The 17,200-nt window shown below is 41.7% G+C and overlaps 3 protein-coding genes and 1 long non-coding RNA gene across 6 annotated transcripts; 1 reads left to right on the top strand and 3 right to left on the bottom strand.

Annotated features, from left to right (window-relative positions):
- Positions 1 to 8: 8 nt before the first annotated feature.
- On the bottom strand, positions 9 to 6,698 carry meig1 (meiosis/spermiogenesis associated 1). Of its 3 annotated transcripts, XM_041029898.1 has the most exons (4): positions 5,943 to 6,057; positions 5,179 to 5,386; positions 4,707 to 4,836; positions 9 to 137 (listed from the first exon to the last, which is right to left on the bottom strand). In XM_041029898.1, exons 2-3 carry the CDS (start codon positions 5,323 to 5,325, stop codon positions 4,708 to 4,710), a joined length of 276 nt encoding a protein of 91 aa, XP_040885832.1. In that variant the 5' UTR covers positions 5,326 to 5,386; positions 5,943 to 6,057; the 3' UTR covers positions 9 to 137; position 4,707. The 3 variants fall into 3 exon arrangements, with proteins under 3 accessions (XP_040885832.1, XP_040885831.1, XP_040885830.1); XM_041029897.1 differs by lacking the exons at positions 9 to 137; positions 5,943 to 6,057 and adding an exon at positions 6,638 to 6,698 and having other exon boundaries at positions 3,913 to 4,836; XM_041029896.1 differs by lacking the exon at positions 9 to 137 and having other exon boundaries at positions 3,913 to 4,836.
- Positions 6,374 to 12,215, top strand: dclre1c (DNA cross-link repair 1C, PSO2 homolog (S. cerevisiae)). The gene is made up of 15 exons (XM_041029892.1): positions 6,374 to 6,563; positions 6,699 to 6,750; positions 7,004 to 7,088; positions 7,279 to 7,338; positions 7,574 to 7,629; positions 7,760 to 7,861; positions 8,386 to 8,458; positions 8,581 to 8,721; positions 9,016 to 9,117; positions 9,266 to 9,402; positions 9,499 to 9,553; positions 9,819 to 9,907; positions 10,165 to 10,262; positions 10,556 to 10,642; positions 10,901 to 12,215. Exons 1-15 carry the CDS (start codon positions 6,455 to 6,457, stop codon positions 11,647 to 11,649), a joined length of 1,995 nt encoding a protein of 664 aa, XP_040885826.1. The 5' UTR covers positions 6,374 to 6,454; the 3' UTR covers positions 11,650 to 12,215.
- LOC121175991 lies at positions 11,567 to 13,980 on the bottom strand. Its single transcript, XR_005892852.1, has 3 exons — positions 13,831 to 13,980; positions 13,253 to 13,443; positions 11,567 to 11,685 (listed from the first exon to the last, which is right to left on the bottom strand). It is a non-coding gene; the product is annotated as an uncharacterized LOC121175991 (long non-coding RNA).
- Positions 13,981 to 14,280: 300 nt separating this feature from the next.
- On the bottom strand, positions 14,281 to 15,517 carry LOC121175990 (overexpressed in colon carcinoma 1 protein-like). The gene is made up of 4 exons (XM_041029899.1): positions 15,325 to 15,517; positions 14,901 to 14,925; positions 14,637 to 14,672; positions 14,281 to 14,484 (listed from the first exon to the last, which is right to left on the bottom strand). The coding sequence occupies exons 1-4, from the start codon at positions 15,368 to 15,370 to the stop codon at positions 14,340 to 14,342; spliced, it is 252 nt and encodes an 83-aa protein (XP_040885833.1). The 5' UTR covers positions 15,371 to 15,517; the 3' UTR covers positions 14,281 to 14,339.
- Positions 15,518 to 17,200: the final 1,683 nt, after the last annotated feature.

The raw sequence follows: 17,200 nt of genomic DNA, 5'->3' as shown, positions 1-17,200 counted from the left end.
CCCAGTGCTGCATGCTAGCAGGCTCGTTTCCAGCTGCGTCCCTCTGTGCCGTGTCAGGGAAGCTGTCAGTGTCCACAGGCTAATGGGGACATTATGGAGGGTGGACTCTGCTGAGCAGGTGAGCTTCTTACTTTAACCTGTGAGACAAAAAGAAGTGAGAGTATGAGAAGTTTGTAACACAAGAAACTTGAGAGTGAATCACTCAACCTGGCAACAGAAACTCCCCCACTACATCACATCCTGAATGGACTGTGAAAACCTGAAAAATCCAGAGTTTCTGCATCTTATTTTATTACTATCAAAGGAAATGAGCAGAGCTGTGCAATCACTACATATGAGAAGCAACTAGAGCTGCAATGATAAGTTGATTTATGGGAAACAACTCTGATAACTGTGCTCTGGTTCTGCTACGACAGCATCTAAACTCCTGTCATTTGGAAAACACAATTAAAATATAAAAGCACTGAGACGCTGAGAGTTTCCTGAACAGAGGAGTGTCGCTTGTCTTTCTCAACAAAACCAGATACAACAGAAAACAGGTTTTTATTGTAGTTCCTCCTGATTCACTTCCTCTATTCGAGTGTGATAACAAACCACAGTTCCCTCCATCTTTGAGCTGTGGTGCTGATGACGACAGATAAAGGAAACTGAAATCAGAGCAACATTAGCTTTCTTCATACTGACTCAGCCCTGATGTCAAGGTCTCTTATTCAGTCCAAAACAGGACTTGTCAAGGTGGAGCTACTCCCAAGATTTAACACAAAGGTTTTTTAAGTCTGAGAAGAAGTAGTCTGATTCATGACGGCGTCGCCTCACAACTTACAGGACTTAAAGACCTGGTGCAACCGTCTTAGTGCCCGATACCAGAGCGCTGCTTCAGGCCAGGTGTTAGGTAGGTGGTCACCATGTGCCTGTTCCACAGTGTGTTAACAGGCAGCTGAATTATTTCCTGTGGAAAAATTCCTTTCTACAAATACCAGGAAACCAATTTTACAGTCATTACCCACGAGTCACTGACCGATTTCATTTTTTGTCCTCAAGTGTTTTCAAAGAAAACACATCATCACCACAACATCCAGTCATCATCCAGTCACACGCCTCAAACACAGCAGCACGATTGTTTTGCACATTTAAAACATTGAAGTTCATGTTATCAAAGTTAATTTTGAAACTGGCTGAAAACAATCTGCTGCAATAAATGTGTGAAAACAGCTGTGAAATACATTCTGTTACTGTATCTTTGGACATGTGACAAATCCCAAACTTCAGACATCCAAAAATTCCCTCACAACACCAGGATTTCCTGCGACATCCTGCCTCAGTGGTAGAGCCATAAAAAAATCTGTCGTTACGTTATTTCTGCATTCAGCAGTCCAACTCACAAATCTCCTAGTTTGATTACAGGCCTCAAAAGACCATGATATTTCATGAGGACCATAACCAAATCAGGGGAAGTATAATTATCTGAAATTAGAAAAGAAAGGGGAAAGTTGAGGCTCAGTTTGCTGTTAGAAACCTGCCCACATCCCGTTTCTGTTTGCACACCTGGGGGCTTCAGCCTGTGTTTGACACTTAGAGCGTTACCCAAACTACAAAGCCTGGGTGTCTTCATCGAAGTCTTTTCAGAGAGGGTTATAACTGTCCAAATGGAGTACATAACTGTACAGGCAACTTTACAGGAGGTCAGGATGTCATCACCTCTGGAAAGGTTTAAAATACTTCTCTCACTCCACAGTTTCACCCGATGTCTTCATGTGAGCTAAACCACCGTTTTCACAAAGACAGCGATGGCAGCTGCGGTTGTTTCTTCCTCTCTGGGTGAGGGGGCAGAGGGAAAGGAAATAAAACCCTCGCTGAGCTTTCTCAGCAGAAAACAGTGGAAAACAAGAGCTTCATTATAAGCGAGCATAAACCTGGCCTAAAGCTACATTCCTCCAGAGCCTTGTGATTCACTAGGCTTCTTAAAAAGAGACCCCACGACTTAACCGTGCTAAGAAGAAAAATATCTGGTTCACATGTGAGCTGATGCTACGTGTATGTCAACAAAACTAGTTCAGATGTAGCTGAGATAACCATCCAGTCCCTTTTCAACAGGTAACTGTACCAGTGTTAGTTTTAGAATATCGGTACACTTTATAATTCGTCTTATATTGTTATAACAACATGTGAAAGGACCTGCAGAGACTATAGCTCCAGACGATCAGACTAGACACAACATCTGAAGACACTGCCTTGAGCTCTGGGTAACTGTAATGAGAATACTGTAATGAGATAAAGAACAATGTTGAAGCCCCCCCTCCCATCTGAGTGCAGTGACGGTCGGTACCGGTACTTAGTTTTACAGCTCCCCTCACAACTAAGCCCTTACCCAGCTCTGTGAACACTCAGAAAACCAAAAATAAATAAATAAATAAAACGAGTCCGACCATTTGTCAGAGTGTAAGTCGACATAAAGCTGCAGAGATCAAAACAACGTCAGTTTATCTCGGTCAGAAAGTCCCGATAAAATCTCTCAGTCAACCACCAACACGACAAAAAGCAGACTGAGTCGATCATTTAGATTTACGTGCAGTCTTACTAGCTAGCTCGATTAGTAAATAGATTATCATGCTAACAATAGCTGAGCAAATACCTTACCAACTTTACCCAAACAGCTCGTTAGCCGTGCAAGTTGACATAACTTACCTGAGGGCAAATCAACCGAACTAACCATATGTCACTGTTACGTGGAGAAAACATCCAACATATTTAGTTACCAATACTACTAACCAGGTATAAACCGGCGAGTGTAACACTAAGGTAACATTATGTTAGCTAACCTGAGCTTTGCCCGGTACAAGGCCAACTGTACAGCAGGTTGGCAGGCTAACGAAGCTAAGCTAACCTTGATCCACACAGCTCCTCCGCCGCTAGAGAGGAATCAACAAAACGCATTTAGTTAACAAGCTGTTAGCCCGACTGTTTCCCTCCAAATTCAGCCCCACGCACACTTGCCTGACAGTTCCCGTGTTGACTTCACTGGAAACATAACTTCGTAAAAGCCGAACAGCGGGGTCAAAATTAAAGGGAATAAGCCCGGTAGCTTCAGTTCCATCTGTTAAAGGCGAGTTCAAGTACCGCTGAGCCGACTACCGCGCTGCTCGGCTTGTCAGGTCCGCTGACGCACACGCACTTCGCCAAACTCCATTCAAAAATCAAGCCATTTAACAGTGGGTTCTCTTTGGCGGTACGTCGTGTGAATGCTTTTCATTACTCAAAGACAAATACGAAACGATCAGGCTAAATCATTTCAGGCTAAATTGTTTCAATACATTACAGATTTAAGCCCGGTGGCTTCAGTTAAAGCAGTTAAACCGCTGGGTTAGCCATATTCACTGACGCACGCACAGTGCGCCAAACTTGGTGTATTATATTATATTATAGAGTATATAGAGTATTATATTGCACCCACCTTCCTCGCTGCAGTCACATCAGCTTGTGAGTTTCTCTGTGCTGTTCCACTCAGCTTTCTTTCTAATTAGAAGTTGATAAGCATAAATAATAAATCTCTCACCCCAAAGGCAGTTAAATAAAGTGATATGTTCTTGGTCAGGTGGGAAGAAAACCTAAGATCTGAGAGCCACTGGGGTGCACAGGATGCCTCAGTCTTCATGTTACCATCACATGAGGAGAGCGTGACAGGCCCAGTTTAATCCCAGCTACAGAAAACTTAAGTCACATTTTTCAAACACGTAATGAGGGTTGCAGTGAGTAGTCATGAAATCTCTCCTCATTAAACCCTGTAGCTTAGAAATAAATAAACAAAAAGCTTGGTTATTGATACTTGAGGCATGAAATTTATCTGAATAAAACAGGCTGACATGACTTATTTGCATTGATGTGTTGTAATTAAAATTAAAATTCTGCCTTTATCTCTCCTCTCTTTTAACTGGAAGTCGTTTACAGTTTGTAGAATTCAAAAACACAACACAAAGCATAAATGTCTTTGAAACAGATTAAACCAGCAGTAAAACAGCAGATAAATGAGCCTCTTTGTATTACTGCTATCTAACTGTTGTCAAATCCTTTTACTGGGGGCCACATTAAAATGATTCAGCTACATATCACATGTTCAGCTCCGACAGTGTGCATTAGATACAGTACAAACATTTTATTTAAGGTCAGGACTGGATTATAAGGGGCCCTGAGGTAAAAATGAGCTCTGGGCCCTCGGGCCTCGCCAGGTTACCCAAGTCTGTTTGGTTATTTTTAGACTGAAAGCACATTTTTTAAAAGAATAGTTTGCCTTTTTGGTAAATATGCTTATTTTCTTTCCTGAGAATTAGATGAGAGAATTGTTTGTTTAACTCTCAACCACTGAGAATATTTCTCAGTCAAAAGAAGTAGAGCAGCATGTAAAAAAAAAACCACATTATTTTGAACCTTTAGTATCTGATTAAACAAACAGTGTTTGTTTAACAGTAGATGAGACTCAAATGTGAGACTCAAATGTCTGAAGAAACACACTGTAAAGCCTCTACAAAGCCATTCTGATATGTAGGTTCAAAATTCATTTATTAAAAACAAAAAGGCCACAACTTTGACTTCAAAGCAGGTATAATCTGTGCCCATGGTGTGTGTGTGTGTGTTGACATGTGTCGACTTTATGATAATAATAAATGGGACGATGGAGCCCCATCCTCAGTGGATGGGAGAGTCCAGAATACCTTAATATGAATAGATTTTGACTTTAGGGACATCACGGTCCTCACATTCTCTTCTCTTGCTGTAGTAATAAAATGTGTTGTCTTGACGTTGGAGCTTCTTCACAAAGCCAGTCTCTGGCCACTTGTCAATCTGAAACAGAAATACAGACCAGGAGAGACATCGTCAGAATAATATTATAAAACAACCTAAGTAATTACTCAGTTGTAAAAGTGGAAAAAAGCTAATGAGCACTTTATATTAAGTCACCTTTCACATAATGTATTAGCAGTAGTTTATTCATCTGTTAACAACTCTAACTCTTCCTGTGGGCACCTAAAGATGGTGCCTGTTATATAAACAGATAATGAACAAATATATATTAAAACATAGTTCTAATCATATAAAATGTCCTTATGGCTGTGTACAACTACATCACAGTGTGTTATAAACCAAGCTGCAATTACCAACTCAAAAAATCAGAATAATATTTACCAGAGCCCCTTGTTTGACTTGCATGTACTCCAGTTCATCTCTGTAGCCTGCCTGTTGGAATCTGAACAGGTTTTCCACCTCTGCTGTCCATCCTCTGGCTCTGCTCATGGACTTTGGCTTGGAGTTGTTATCAGTAGGACAGGACATGACGTTGATGACGGACAAAATGTCACAGAAATGCTTTGTCCTAATGTCAAGAGACTGGTCTCTGGTAACGAACAAGGCATGAGAAGAACATGCTTCAGGCTTACACTGACCGATTCATCAGTTTCTTTCATTTCTAACCTGGCAGAGTAAACTATTTGCTCCGTTTTTAAAACTTTCTTAAAAATCAGCAAAGACGTTTATTGGAACCGTCATTAAGAGGTTAAACATATCATCAAGATAATCTGGCAAATTAAAAATAAATTTAGAACTGAACTGCTGTGCAACTGGCGATCTATTTTGGCACAAGACTGTATCACAAGTTTACAGTTATGAAAAGTGAAATTTTGCAAAACTCAGCGTTATTTGATGTGTTAAATGTGTGCCGAGCTGAAATGTGGACACTAAAAAAAACAAAATGTTATACGTTTCTATATTTATCCGTATGCATCAACACTTTAAATGCAACATTATTAAATGGAGTTTCGTATGTGTCGTGCTCCAAAGATGAAGTGTAACCTCTACTTAGCGTTTTTAAGACAACTTAGAAAAACTCGCAGTCACTTTTAATCACATTGCTGTTAATTTCTGAAAATTCCGGCATTACAGAGTTTACTTACGTCCTTTTTGTCTGTATTTAGCTGCTTGAAAATACTTTCCAGGTGGCAGTTGGCTAGCGGTGATTGTTAGCAGTTGTAACCCTTAGCTTCTGTGGTTGCCTGGTTACCGTGAAACTTCTTCTTCTATGTTTTGAGGATGATTTTCCAGTAGATGGCTCCAAAGAATATGCCATCACATCGGGCTGATACCAGGCACGAACTAAGGATTTTTTCTGTTGGTGGCTGAACGATGGCATCATTTAAAACTCCGATATGTTTCTATTCATGCTAAATGTGAAATATTTCAAGCAAACGGTTCAGATAAAGCAAAGAAACCCGGGGAATGTGTTGACAATAGATGGCGAAAATACCCAGTAAATGCAATGAATGTAAAAAAAAAAACGACGAGGAAGAAGCTCAACTCGGTGGGCGGGACAAACAAACGCCGGCGGTGATGGTAGCAAACAGTGCTATCTGAGTTAAAAACAACACCCTTAATTTTAGAAGATATCAACACAAGGTTCGGGATAAAGATGAGCTCATTTGCAGGTCGCATGAAGGAGTATCCTACAATTTCTCTGGACCGGTTCGACCGGGAGAACCTACATGCCCGGGCATATTTCCTCTCCCACTGTCACAAAGGTGAGCTTGGCAGCTAACTAGCATCCTCGGCGAGTACAATATCTACATTTTATGTGTTAGTGTGTACAACTCACAGAGCCGCAGGTCTCCGCGCTGTTTACGCCGGTCTGACTTCAGTGTTGTCGCTTTCCACAGACCACATGAAAGGACTGAAAGGACCTCTGCTGAAGAGAAAGCTGCAGTTCAGGTGAACACTCTTTGGACTGTAGCTTACTTCATTCCAGATTAATAAACAGATAAATTTATTTATTTATTTACAGTAAAGAACCGTCAGCTGCTTCAAACTGGGTGTGTCTCAAATCCTTGACCTAAGCACAGATGTCAGCCACACAAGGAAATGGTTGTTTTGTCCAGTAGCAGCAGTTTTTCCACAAACAAACATGTCAACATATAATAACAGAAACTGAACATGTACGTCCTGTGTTCTCCTTTGGTTACAGTCATACAGTCAGACTCTACTGCTCCTTTGTGACCAAAGAGCTTCTGCTGAGCAATCCAAAGTACTCCTTCTGGGAGGAATACATAGTAAGTCTCCTCTGTTACTCTCAGACCGTACAGTTGATTTCCTGTGTAGCTGAGAGTCATCATGTCTTACGGTTTCATTGTAATCTCTGGTATTTGAGGTGTCAGATGTTGCGGACAGTGAAATTGGAATTTATGTTTTTTCTAGTTTGGATTTTCTGTCATTAGCTGTTCTGATTAATAATCTGTTCAGGTTCCGCTGGAGCTGGAAAGCCCAACTCAGATCTCCCTCGTGGATGAGGCATCAGGAGAGGTAAAAACTGATTTCCTCATTTTCTCTGACATTACTAAAAGTTGTCAGGTAGAGGGGTCACACAGTAGCCAACAGGTCATAATGTTCACTGTTATTTCCTCTCTATATCCTTCTCTCTTGTTTCTTTCCTTTCTTGAAAGAAGTAGCCTCCAGTCGAACATGTAGATTAAACCTATCGTGTATGTTTCAGTGTGTTTTTTTCCCTTAAACACCTTGTCTGTTGTTTGTGTGACAGAAAGAAGAGGTTGTGGTGACGTTGCTTCCTGCAGGTCACTGTCCCGGCTCCGTTATGTGAGTTTAAGTATTAAATGATTTGCCATGTCTTTATATACTTTTCCTGAACTACTGAGTCCTCAGATTTGTGTTATTGTAGAGCGAGACACATGTTTTTTTCACAGCATGACACGGTTTGTGTGTGTAGGTTCCTATTTGAAGGTTCTCAGGGAAACGTGTTGTACACAGGAGACTTCAGGTTGGCTGTGGGACACACATCCAGGATAGAACATCTGCACTCTGGCAGCAGGTCGGTCACTGATGAACTGATGAACAGAAACGTGCTCAACAGTAACAGAAACCCTGGATTAGACGAACAGACCGTGAATGCATTTCGTTATGAATTCAATATTCATCCTATTAGGTGCAATGCCTCCTGAAATAATGGAAAAAGGATATTGAATGGACTTTGAAACAAGACTGGTTAAATGGCTGTGGCTTTGCAAAGTGAAACCATGGAAGCAATAGATGAAATTAACATATACAGGTACATGTAGATGGATGGATGTGTTTACATCCTAACGTGTTTTACACTCATTGTGAGGGTTCAGATTGTGGTGAGAGAAAATGATGCCTTGTTGATTGTAGGCGTTGATTAAAACTGAATGGTCTGAGGTTCTTACCGCTGAATGATGTGTCCTGTCTTCCCGTGTGAGACGTCTGAGTTCCTCTTCACATGTTGTGTTTGGACGGCGCCTCTTTCTTCTGGAAACACTGTTGGATGACATTAAACAAACATTATGTTTTTTCACAGCAGTGTTTCATTTCCCACAGAGTAAAAGACATTCAGAGTGTGTATCTGGACTCCACTTTCTATGACCCACGCTTCTATCAAATTCCCACTCGGGTACGTTTTTTTTCTGTGGGATTCCTGGAATGTGAATTTTTAAAGTGTATTCCAATATATGCAATATATGTTTTTTTTAACATGATATTCTTGTAATGATGACTGTGTGTGTGTGTGTGTAGGAGGTCTGTCTGAACGGTATCTTGGAGCTTATTGGAAACTGGATCAGTCAGAGTCCATATCATGTGGCGTGGCTCAACTGTAAAGCTGCATATGGATATGAATACTTGTTCACTAACCTGGGAGAAGAGTTCAACACACAGGTGACATATGAGCCCCACTCCAGCGGGATTAACGTTACAGAGGGAGGTGGGGACATGAAATATTCCCCGTGGTTCTTTTCATCGATCAGATTAGCAAAAGCACTCTTCCTCCATTTTCACACAAAGATCAAATTTCACTCTGAGCTGATTAAAAAAAATGTAGAAGGAAAAAACCCAGGCCGAACTGGGGCTCTACACACATTTCTGTACAAATGTGCGTGTTTTCATGTATGAATCCACGGGATCAATGCGCAGCTGAAGTTTTGAATGTTTTGTTGTGTAATTTTCCCACAGATCCACGTCAACAATCTGGCAATGTTCAAGAAGATGCCAGAGATCCTGAGCTATGTGACGACTGACCGCAGGACGCAGATTCATGCCTGTCGGCACCCAAAGGTCCCGCTTCACTCTCACACACAACAGATTTTCCTAAAAAGTGCAACAGTTTTTTAAGCCTGTTAGCTTAGCTTAGCATAAGCTAGTCTTTGCAAGAAAGTAAATGTATGAACTGTTCCTTTAAAAAAAATTCATTTTGTGTGTGTAGGATGAGGAGTATTTCCAAGGCAACAGGCTGCCGTGTGGCTGCACGGCCCCTGACGGGACCCCTCTTCGTATCATCAGCATTAAACCGTCCACCATGTGGTTCGGAGAGAGAACCAAGAAAACCAACGTTATAATAAAGTAAGAACAGTTTCAAATGTCCCAGTTAGAAGAAATGTTAACTCCTGTCAAATCACATTTAGTTTGTTTATGAGACTTAAACTTTTTTTTTTTCAGAACAGGATCCAGCTCCTTCAGAGCCTGTTTCAGCTTCCACTCCTCCTACTCTGAGGTACTGTGATTATTATTATTTATTTAGTTTTAATGTATTTAACCAGAATTGTGCGGCTGTGGATAAACAACAGAATAGCTTAAGGAATAAATATAAATATAACAGATAGAATTTGACATTACAAATAAACATTATCTTTATATTCCTTTTTTTATTATTTTTGCACTTTGTAAAGTAACATCTGGTTCAGAAAACTGGACGAGTAGATTTGTTCACATGTGGACTGATCCTCATCCTCATCCTCAGTGTTCTTCCTCATTTTCAGCTTAAAGACTTTTTGTCTTATCTCCAACCGGTCAACATCTACCCCAGTGTTATCCCCATTGGCCTGACACTGACTGAGGTCACACACATGTGAGTGAAGTTCCTACCAGAAGCTTCACATATTATATAAATATTATCTAATATTCACAGAATTGATCAAAAGTCTGTGAATAAAATGCACAAATATCACATTTTGTTATAGAACCGCCGTCTCAGACATGTGATCAGTTTCTGTACGAATGATGATCACACACGACTAAACTGTTTATCAAACCAAACAACACTGACTGTGTGTGTGTGTGTGTGTGTGTGTGTGTGTGTGTGTGTGTGTGTGTGTGTGTGATCAGGCTGAAGCTGATGTGCAGGAACCAAACTGATCAGGCTGCGTTCATTTACAAACCTCTGGGAGTCCTTAAACGCAGCAGGGTGGAGCGACCTACATACGGTAACTCAAACACACACGCAACCACAACAGGTGTTCTCCACAACAACATGTGTAACTGCCTTTGTGGCTGTGATACGTGTTTACAGGTCGCCATATGGAACATGATATATAAACGGTGTGCCTTTGTTCAGCACGCTCAGACCCTGTTTAAAAACAGAAATGTGATGATGAAACAGATTAGAAGTTCTTTACATTGGAAACAGTACATTTTATATTCGTTATTTCAGATGCACAGCTGCTGACAGTTTACAGATAGATATCTGACTTTTAAAGGTCTTTTTCCTTGCGCTCAGACTCAGGGAGTGAGGACGACCTGTTTGACGGGCTGGACCTGGCACCAGTGAGGAAAAAGATGGGGCTGAACCACGAACTACAGAAAGGTGCATGAACAGTTAATCACTGCAGGTGAAGGATCGTGTTGATCTGTAACAGCTGGAGATCAGCAGCTTTCAACATATCGACTAAAACCTGATGTGTTGAACTTCACATCTAGTTTCTGCCCCCAGGTGGCCAAAAACAAAAGTTACTGCAGGTTTCACTTCTTTTTTTTTAGCATTACGCCTCTCGTGTATCTCCGGCTCACACTGATCGTTTGCTACAAGGTCCTTTTCTTATTTTCTTATTCTGTTGTTTTTTAGAGAAAATTGAGAGTCATCAGAGAACAGCGCCCCCTGTGTCTGTGGAAGAGTGTTTACCTCTGACGGTCACAGACGCACAGTCTGCTGCAAGCAACTACGTCGACTGCACTGAGTCCAATGGTGAAGAGGAAGATGAGGAGGAGGACCAGGAGGGAAGGGGGGACACGAAACTGACGAAGGAGGAGGTGATGCCAGAGGGAGAGAGGAATAAAGAACCCGAGGAAAAGGAGACGGAGGGACAAAGCAAAGAGGCTTCCAACACTCCGAAATGGGAGGACTTCTTTACTGCAGAAATGCCGACTGACAGCCAGAACAGCCAATCACAATCCTGCTGCTCCAACACCACCACCTCCCCCTCCAGGATGACCGGGTCACAGACGCCCGAACTCTTCAGCGAAGAAGAAGAAACTGACAACACCGAAAACTTCAGCCTGACCCTGTCTGCCTCTCTGTCCAACCATTCCTCCCAGAACATGGACGTGTGCCTGCCCGACACCTTGATCCTCCAACCAGAGCAGGCGGGGCGGGAGCAAGGGCAGGCGAGGACCAATACCACGACTCAGAAGGAGGAGAGCGACAGTCTGGTTCTCCCGTCGGAGCTGCCGGAGTCTCAGGGTTCGTCGGACTTTGACATCCCCTGCACGCCGGAGTCAAAGGTGCCACGGCCCGATGAACTGTCACAACTTTACAGGAAGTTAGCTTCAGGAGAGGAAGTGGTCATCAGGAAAGGAAGTCAGGGCTTTGTGTGATTGAGATGAGGTGATTCGTCCACAGTAGATCCTACGCTGTGGAGAAATGGTAAGAATGAATGCAAACAGAGTTACCATGGAGTCACACTATGAGCATCATGGTTAATGAACAGCGAGCAGTTTCTGTAGTAAGTTCAATGAGCTTCGACCGTGTGTGTGTCGCTGCCAGGTCGCTGTTTAACACGTGATAAACACACAATGAGATTCCACAGCACATTCAGCTTCAGTCTAACCTCCAAACCGCACAGACCTCAGTAGGTAAACCTCCCCCCAACACACACACACACACACGCATACACACGCACACACACACACACACACACGCACACACATACACACACACGCACACACACACACACACACACACACACGCACACACTTCATTCCAATGCACTTTATGTTGCTCTATATGGATTAATGCACCTGTGCACATCACAGCTAACGCCTCGTTTTTGTTGACAGTTTGTGGTTTGTTCCCCGAAACGTTTTTGTCATTGTGAACTGGATCAACATTTTTGTATGAAAGCAGAACTTTTATCCAAATTAAATATTTATTTTCAACTGAAGAGCTTATCTTTTAATTATTGAAGTTTCATATCAGTAATTAGTTTAACTTTACACTTGTGTTTAGAGCTGCAACAGTTAATCGATTAGTCGATCGACTGAAAATTAAAACTGTTTTATTTGTTTAAGCGATTAGTTGTTTTAGTCATTTTTCAAGCACAGTGTCTAAATATTTATCAGCTTCTCAAATGTGAGGATTTAATGCTTCTCTTCATCACCTGATAGTAAACTGAATATCTTTGGATTTAGGACTGTTTGATGAAAAGTAAATAACTTCCATTTGTTTACTGTTCAGAGGCTCCGAGGAGAAAACGATGTACTGACGTTGTCTCGCAGCAGGAGCCTCTTACTGTTCGTACCCTGTCGTCAAGAGTCGGCAGCTTTTCCTCCCAAACAAACCAAACACCAGGCGAGCGCTGCCAAAAAAAAGCCACATGTACCACACTGTTTATCTTGTCTATTTTACTTTTGAACTGTAAATCACTTTGTTAGAAATCTCTAAATCTTAATTTCCATTTGCCTCATTAGAACCAAACTGTTATAACAAAGACTATAACTTTCTGGATTAGACGTATCTGGATAAATTCATCATTGGATTTATTGACAATAAGAAAAATATAGAAGATCACCAGACTTATGCTCCTTCATGTTTGGCATGATCTTTACCTGATATCTACATTTTCCTTGTGTAATGCAGTGCCTCTCATTAGGGCTGCAAGTTTCCTAAAGTGATGTTTTCATCTATCAGGCCGACCAAAAGTCCCAAACCCAAAGATTTTCATTTAATTATAACATGAAAAAGAAAAGCAGGAAGAATATTTTTAGTATTTCTGCTTGAAAAACGGCTAAAATGATTCATCGATTATCGGTTCACCGTCACAGCTAAATGAAGCAGCTAAACAACACGCACACGCCTGCAGGGCCGAATGAAAAGCTCCCAGTGGAGTCCTCAAAGGTTGGAATAAAAACCTTTGAGCTATGATCTAAACCATCTCAGTCCAGGTTCGCGTCTGCTTCCATAAAAAAATAAGTCTGTTACCGGTGTGTCGGCACAACGGGCTCCGGGGTCTCTCCGTTCTTCACAGAGGAGGCGTCCTGCTGCTGCTGCTGTTCCCCCTGTGAGACTCCTGATGAAACCCCCGAGGATCTGCAGGACGCCTGGAAGGTTTCTTCTTCTTCTTCTTCTCCCTCGACAAATTCCCTCCTGCTGCATCATTCTTCTGTAGCACCCTTCAGTTCACACAGAGGCATTTTCATGGGTTAGTTTTCAGTTTGGTGTCGTATAAGACAAAGATTTTTACATTTGAGAAGCTGAAACCAGCAAATGTTGAAAAACGACATTGTTCAATTATTTAAAATATCTGCCGAATAATCAATCGACTTATTGCTGTAACTGTAAACTACTGTATATATATTTACAATTTCACCACTGATATTTACACACGAACACACAGAGCTGCAAAAACCCCGGCGTGGTTCTTTAACTGCTCACACGACATCAGAGCTCTCATTAATGAAAAGGCAGAGAGAAGCTGGAGGAGGCCATCAAACACACACACGCACACACACACACCAGCATGCACACACACACACACGCACACACCAGCATGCACAGACCTGGCTCTTCATTAAAATTAGAGTCCGTTCCCCCACAGCGGCTTCCTGAGGGACAACGAGTCTCTGTCAGTCTCTGTGGAGGACACTTTCATTAGCACACACACACACAAACACCAATCACATAACAAATGAAACAGACCTGTAGCTCTAATATAATATAAAATACGCACACAGTATTAATACATGCACACACACACACGTTAGAGTCACAAAGATAAAACACAAACAGTCTGAGCAGTGATCAGTGTTTTCTCTCTCTCATGCTCTCATGACCCTGGACATCCAACAGGAAACTGAGGCTCTGTGTGTGTGTGTGTGTGTGTGTGTGTGTGTGTGTGTGTTGGATATGTGGTAGTATTCTCTCATGTACACTCGCTGCCTCTCAGCACACAAACACAAACACAAACACAAAACTTTCACAGGCAGAGTTGCAAACTCAGGAGACAAAACATGAGCCCAGAGCCATGTTAAATAAAACCATTGGACCGAGCTTGTCACACAGACCAGAATCAGGGAAACTGATCCTGGTCTCCGCTCACTTTGTGAGCTGTGTAACGGGTGTAAATGTGTGTGTTACCTCTGAGGGATCCTATCTGTACTTGAGGAATGTTGCTCAGGTCTGTAGGTAAACCCACATACACACCTCCATAGTTCCTGATCTCACAACACACACACACACACACACACACACACACACACACACACACACACACACACACACACACACACACACACACATTAATGATTCTTTACATAAATATCAGGCGTAATGCATAAACAGATAAAAACAAAAATGAATGACTCACTTTCGTTTGTCGTCTTCAGGCAAACACTCATTTGATCTGTGAACACACACACAGACACACACATTAAAACACGTCCTGTGTACTGAAGTCAGTAGAGCTTAGGTAACATCAGAGAAAGGTCAAACAACACTGACATGTTTTAACATCAAAACGTGTTTGAAAATGCTGTGTGTGTGTGTGTGTGTGTGTGTGTGTGTGTGTGTGTGTGTGTGTGTGTGTGTGTGTGTGTGTTAATAAAAGGTAAAAGGTGTAAAATGTACTTACACCTTTGATGAAGACTCAGCTCGACCTGAGATCACGGACATGAAAAACATCAATCGTCAGTTAAATGAGTGAATGAATTTTTCCCTTGGTTTGATTCAGTGTTTCCTCCGTTAAACTGATCTGTGACGCTTTTAAATAAAGAATGGAAACTTCCCTTTTCTATAGGATTGATCAAACTTTTCAGAATAAGATTCCTGTAAAACAACATGATTTCATGAACAGATGATGTCAACAATGAACCTGTGCATTTTACGTGGTCAAAAACATCACAAACTGGCCCTTTAACAGTGTTATGGGACAGAAAAAGTTACTATAATAACTTAAATAAGCCCAAAGGCAAAGACAAGAGATTTTAAATCTGCCATCAGCAACTAAATAAATCAAATAAAATGTTTTACTTCATAAAGTTTTGAGTGTTTCTCACCTCTAGTGCTGCTGCTGCTGGTTGGTGAAGAGTTTCCACATCCCATCTCTCATCTGGCTCAGAAAACCTCAGGGGAGAAAGAAAGAAAAGAACAAACGAATGAGAGAAAGAAGAAAAGAAGGAGGAAACAGGACAAGGAGAGAAAGGATGAAAACGTCTCTCCTTCTCCTCCCGTCACTCTGTGTCTATCCACTGTACCTCTCAGTGTGGAGAGAGGATTAAAATGACGCCAAGAGAAGGGAGACGATGGGGGGAGGAGGAGGAGGGAGAGAGAGGGAGGGAGGAAACTGAAGGAAAGAGAGAAGCAAACTGTGTTCACCCCTGCTGCTGAGGGAGCAGAGACTCTCCAGTGTGTTTTTCAGTGTGTGTGTGTGTGTGTGTGTGTGTGTGTGTGTGTGTGTGTGTGTGTGTGTGTGTGTGCACCTCGTGGTTTAAAATCTCTGCACAGTTTGAAGGAAGCAGATCAAAGTCAGCGAGAATCGATTTAATTGGTGAGTTTCAGGCCAAACACAGATGAAGTGGGAGAAGGACAGAGTTGGAACAGACAAACCATTTTTTCAAAAGGTGCAGTGCAGCTGCAAACACACCTGAAGCAAAGCAACTGTAATAACACTGCACCACAGGAACAGTCCTTAGACTGAGTTTTATCAGCAGAAAAACGATCCCTGCCAGTCTCTGACTTTTCTTGTGTGCACGTCTCTGGCCTGTGATTGGTTGGTAACAACCTCGGCAGTAAACGATGGAGAAGCAGCAGCAGAAGAGCAAACGTACGTTTCATTGTTCAGCGTCGTTCGCCTGAACTCTCTGCTCCTTCAGTGCCTCAACTCAAAATGAGTCACGCTGCCCACACACATGCATGACCCACACATGAACACGCACACACACACACACTCAGCTGCACTCACTTCAATTACAGAGTGAAGCAAAGTGACTTTCAGGATATAATTGACTGTTCTCATTGTTTCCAGCAGGAAGTGAAAATGGCTCCTGGACACTCGCTGAGGGTTTTTCATCACACACTGTTTCAGGGTGCTGAGTTTAATGTGACACATCTGCTCTTTGCTCAAGAAAAAAACAAGAAACTACAAAACTCTGATTGTAAACAGGCAACACGGACAGTGCAAACGTGGATGTAACAGAAGCTTTCTTAATCATTTACCTTACAGGTAAATGATTAAGAAAGATTTAAAAAATAACAGCAGAGTGGTGGAGGATTGGTGCAGGAAGTGTTCAGATTATTACCACTCTGTAAAAACTGCTTGTTTTGTTTGATCCATAGTTGAGAATTATCCAGTTTACAAGAAGGAAAATCAACAAATGACTTTTTAGAAACAGGAACTGTTATTCCACCGCTGCACTCAAATACTAATTTGAGGTACTACTTTATACTTTTACTCCTCTACAGTGAAGGACACACTGTGCTTTTGACTGCACTCCATGTATTTATTTATTCATTTACTTATTTATTATACTATTTATTATTATTATTGAGTCAAATATAGAATTTAAACGTGGAACTCAAAGCAGAACTCACTCACTTTATATCTTTAGTACATACATATTTATATATTATAACTGCAGGACCTTCTGATGCATTTACGACCTCAGCCTTTGTGGGATTTATGATCGTTGTTTCAGCAGCAGCATCTGTAATATACGCTTAAAAGTGTAGTTCTTCATTAAGACCACAGCGGGGCAGTGTTGTCATATATTTCCCACCACACGCTGTTGAGTCAGACTCCTGAAATATTAGACTTCAGAAGAATTGTTAAAGTACAGACACTTACCAGCTGGATGAAGAGATACTGGTGAATTATCTTCCCGTTTGTCCGTGTCAGGTGGACGCTCTGTGGAGAAAACTAAGAGTAAATCAGTG

This window comes from Toxotes jaculatrix, chromosome 22 (assembly GCF_017976425.1).
Source record: "Toxotes jaculatrix isolate fToxJac2 chromosome 22, fToxJac2.pri, whole genome shotgun sequence".
NCBI lineage: Eukaryota > Metazoa > Chordata > Actinopteri > Toxotidae > Toxotes > Toxotes jaculatrix.
The sequence above is the reverse complement of the archived record's forward strand: the minus strand, read 5'-3'. Positions and strand labels throughout refer to the sequence as shown.